This window comes from Populus euphratica, unplaced genomic scaffold (genome assembly GCF_000495115.2).
Source record: "Populus euphratica unplaced genomic scaffold, PopEup_1.0 scaffold1826.1, whole genome shotgun sequence".
Classification (NCBI taxonomy): Eukaryota; Viridiplantae; Streptophyta; class Magnoliopsida; order Malpighiales; family Salicaceae; genus Populus; species Populus euphratica.
In genome coordinates, this window is record NW_011501666.1 from 7,057 (window position 1) to 11,299 (window position 4,243).

General features: G+C 31.5%; 1 protein-coding gene across 1 annotated transcript in view; it reads left to right on the top strand.

Annotated features, from left to right (window-relative positions):
- Positions 1-1,746: 1,746 nt before the first annotated feature.
- Positions 1,747-4,243, top strand: part of LOC105118239 (FAD synthetase 2, chloroplastic-like) — a 2,913-nt gene continuing 416 nt past the window's right edge. Inside the window, exons 1-5 of the mRNA XM_011016138.1 lie at positions 1,747-2,097; positions 2,594-2,646; positions 2,758-2,893; positions 3,658-3,833; positions 3,950-4,215. Of these exons, the coding sequence (XP_011014440.1) occupies positions 1,814-2,097; positions 2,594-2,646; positions 2,758-2,893; positions 3,658-3,833; positions 3,950-4,215 (915 nt within the window). The 5' untranslated portion in view covers positions 1,747-1,813. The remainder of the gene's footprint in view (positions 2,098-2,593; positions 2,647-2,757; positions 2,894-3,657; positions 3,834-3,949; positions 4,216-4,243) is intronic.

A 4,243-nucleotide genomic window follows, 5' to 3' on the forward strand; every position in this document is an offset into this window, starting at 1 on the left:
TAAGTATAGTATGAACTTAACATAGACTTTAATGTTTGATATTAACATGTTTTGTATTTGTTATCTTATTCACTCTTAATACTTTGTTTGTTAAATGGTTAATCTAAATTTATGTTATATAACTTTTGGTATAACAAATACTTGACATTTTCATAGCTCAACCATATGGTATAACCGATACTTGTGCTATGAAAGAAACTTGATTTGTTATTAACTCAGGTTATAATCATGAATACCTGACAATATTTACAAGTATTAACATTATTCGAATAAGATAACTAATGTAATCATGTTAATAATTTATAATCCGATTGGAACCTTATTTGTATGTGATTTCTAGTTGAGTAATAAAAAGAGTTTATACTATACTTGTTTAAAATACCATTAGTGAATCCTCTAACCTTAATAATTATTTTATCCTTATTTAATTCTTACATTAATCTTACATTTTAAAGTCCTCTTCAACTCATCATCATTATCATTATTTATAATTTATATAGTTAATTTTCCTGTGGTTTGACTCCGGTCTTACAAGTTATTTATTACTTCAATACTCCTGCACTTGGAATAAAACATTAATCTTTTGGTCATATTAACTGATTATTATATCTTCTTTGAAAACTCGTTGGTGTCCTCGAAAAACAAGAAGCAACTTACAAGAGCTCATTCATCTATAACAATGAATTATTGATCTATTGCAACTACTTCTGAGTTAATTAATGGCTAAAGAAAAAGATAAAAACAAGGATTGGAATTGACACCCTATTTTTTAAAAGACATCTCATCATTTCTTTGTTTCTCTATGGCCTCTCACTTTTAATTTCTAAAATAAAAGTAAAATTAAGTGTTTTTTTTTAAATTAAACACCAATTCAATATTCATATATTTTTTTTCCGCATGGCCTAACAATAGAAAAGATTAATAAAAAAATAATTAATTTTAAATATCAATTAATATAATATTAAATAACAAAATTAAATAATTTTTTTTAATAATCAAATAAAAAAAGAAATAACATTACGCGATTTCATTGTGTTCTCGTTCCCAAGGCATAATGTGCCTACAGTTTAACACGAGGCACTTTTAGTTTTTGGTGTAATTTGTTAGGTTTGGATGACTGAATTCCTGCAAGGAAAAAATGATGAGGGCGATGACAATGTTTTTTTTTTTTACCCTTAATTTGTTGGAAAATTTATAATATTGTAAGAGTTTTTTTAGTTATTATTTCAATTTTAATGGCAATTATAATTTTTTTCAAATTATTCTGTTGATTTGTTTCCTCTTAGGAGGTTAGAGTAATTTTTTCAAAATTAGATGAGAAATTTAATTTGACGTTATAAGTAGAGGTTATGAGATAATTAAAGAAACTTTGCACCCATCTAGCTGTAGATGCCATCTGAGATCCTACTCAGATGAATTTAGTGAAGAAAACACGTCAACCTTAGCATTGAAATAAAAAAGAAAAACATCTAAGAATACCTTATGGTATGTATTATAAGGGAAGCATGGGCTGGCTTTCTTCAGACCAAACTATTTTAAGGGTAATTTGATATTGAGGTTAAATTGAATTTTTGTTAAAGATTGATTTTTTCATTTTAAATTATTTTTTTAGTGTTTTCAATTATTTTTATGTATTAATATAAAAATAAATTTTAAAGATAAAAAAATATTATTTTAATATATTTTTAAATGAAAAAAGACTTTAAGATATATATATATAAAAGGAAATGTATACATGTATTAGTCAAGAAGTATCAAACACACAAAGCACCAAGCCAAAGTTATTTCCTTTCCTTCACTTAAAACCTTGATAATGTTAGCTAGTAGTGGCTCTCGTATTTCACAGCACTTGACAAATTGTCACTACAATCAGAAAACCCATTTAGGGTTAGGGTTTTGCAACACAAAAATTCACAAAAGTTCCTACCTTTCTTTCTCTCTTTTCATGTTGAAACCTCCCTCTTTTGTAACGATATTTGGTGGTGATAATTATAGGCATAATAATTATAATCATTGGAAGTATGGGTTTGTTTCTTTTTCAAGTCTTCAATCAAAATCATCCTCAGGAGAAACTCCCATTCTTTCTGATTGTGTAAGGTTTGTACTTATATTCTTTAAAGTTCTCATTTTCTGGGTTCTTATTTGTTTCTAGGAAAGAAAGTGAACATACTGTAAAGTTCTGTGCTTTTTGTTTATATGGGTGTTGTTTGTGTGTTAGGATCATGCATGAATGAAAGTTCAACGGAAGCTTAATTATACAATTCGTGCAATTTCAATCCTTTTGGTTGCTAAGAGTTTAATGTTTGCTGGTTAATTACTTGCTAAGTGATTGGTTTAGGTGAAAATTACAGAGATTACACGAAAAAGATAAAAATTCTTGTGAATTCTTATGATTGGAACGCTTAATTTAATCGGGTTCAGTTATTTACTCTCTTATTGGAACCAGATGTTTGATTGATGTAATGTACATATGAACACTTTTTTTATAATGCTAAAAATTCAGATGAACTATTATTTGTTTGTCATTCAATATGTGTGTCTAATACATCTCATTTTTGTTCAATTAGCTGATGAGTTTTTCTTTGTGCAAAAGCCAGCGAGATAACGATTCTGAGCTTCCCTCTGAAGGATTGGCCTCAGTAGCAGGTTTCTTTGCTTGTCCTTTATTAGATTTGATGCTGAGTACATCTAAAAATTTATGTTTAGGGCGCCTTACATGCTTTTTGATTATTGATTGCTTCGTCATGATTTTTGCAGGAGGAATAGTAGCACTAGGAAAGTTTGACGCCCTTCACATTGGCCATCGAGAACTTGCAATTCAAGCATCAAAGGTTGGAGCCCCAAGTCTTCTATCATTTGTGGGAATGGCAGAAGTACTTGGTTGGGAGCCTAGGTATCAGTTTATTCTTTTGTTTGAGCGCACATTTACTTGTGTGATTGGATATATGGAAACTTTTCCAATCCTTTCAATTTTGCATCCATCTACCTGATGAGTTCGAGATGCATGCGCTTTATTTTTGTGCCTTGTGAATTAAGCTGGTTACTTTCTTACTAGGAATTCTATTTGCTTTTTCCAAAGCATTACAATTCTTTGACAGTTTGAAGGTAGCAATCTTCATCATGGCTATCTTGTTTGTACTGTAGAATGACTCTTATGGAGCCAAGAACATGTGCTCTGTCCTTCCTTTACTCGGTACTTTTTTAATATTGTTAGGATATGTTTGCTGTCTCAAATTTCTCCATCTTTACAGAAGTCTAGGATAATTTGAAGCAAGTTTGAGTTGAAACTAAGTCTAAAGCTAAGCTCATAAATAATTTATGAATTAGTGTCCAATATGCACATGATGTACCATGGTGTTCTGGGGTGAATTTTTTGCCACATGTTGCTTGGAATCAATTTACTAGTGAAGGAGAGAGTATTGGTAAACTTTGCTGAAACATGCATGAGCTGGAGGATTTTTTTGAAAAATGATGGTTGGTAACTCATTGTGCAGTGGTGTTATTGACTTGTCATATTGTGGTTAAGAGAATTATTCTCTTGCAGAATGACGATAAGTTGCTTACATGTGAAATTGACATATTTTCATAAATCTGCCAACTATATACATGTTACAATTCTTCTTTGATTTAAGTGACAATTTTCACTTTCCTGTACAGGGCTCCCATAGTTGCCAAATGTGACCGAAGTAGAGTTCTTTCTTCTTGGGCCCCATACTGTGGCAATATGGTCCCAGAAGAGGTCCAAATTGAATTTTCATGCGTTCGACATCTCACCCCGCGACAATTTGTTGAGAAGTTATCTAAGGAGCTTGGAGTAATTGGAGTTGTGGCAGGTAAACTAAAATTATTTTGCTGCCCATCTTTCTTGTTTTCCCTGTCACTGATGTAAATTCCTGCATTTGATTTTTATGGAATTGAAGTCTCAAATCTTAATGGCTGACTCTGTCAGGGGAAAACTACAGATTTGGATATAAAGCTGCTGGTGATGCCTCCGAGCTGGTGAGACTGTGCGAGGAACATGGTATGGGGGCTTACATTATAAGTTCTGTGATGGACAACAATCAAGATTACAGAAGCATGAACTCAAATGATCTAAAAGATAGAGGACAAGTCTCATCTACCCGTGTTCGTCAAGCTTTAGCTGTAGGGGATATGAAATATGTGTCAGAACTTCTAGGTCGTCATCATCGTCTCATATTGATGTTGAAAGACCAGGAAGAGCGTAGTAAAACTAGCAGTGGAA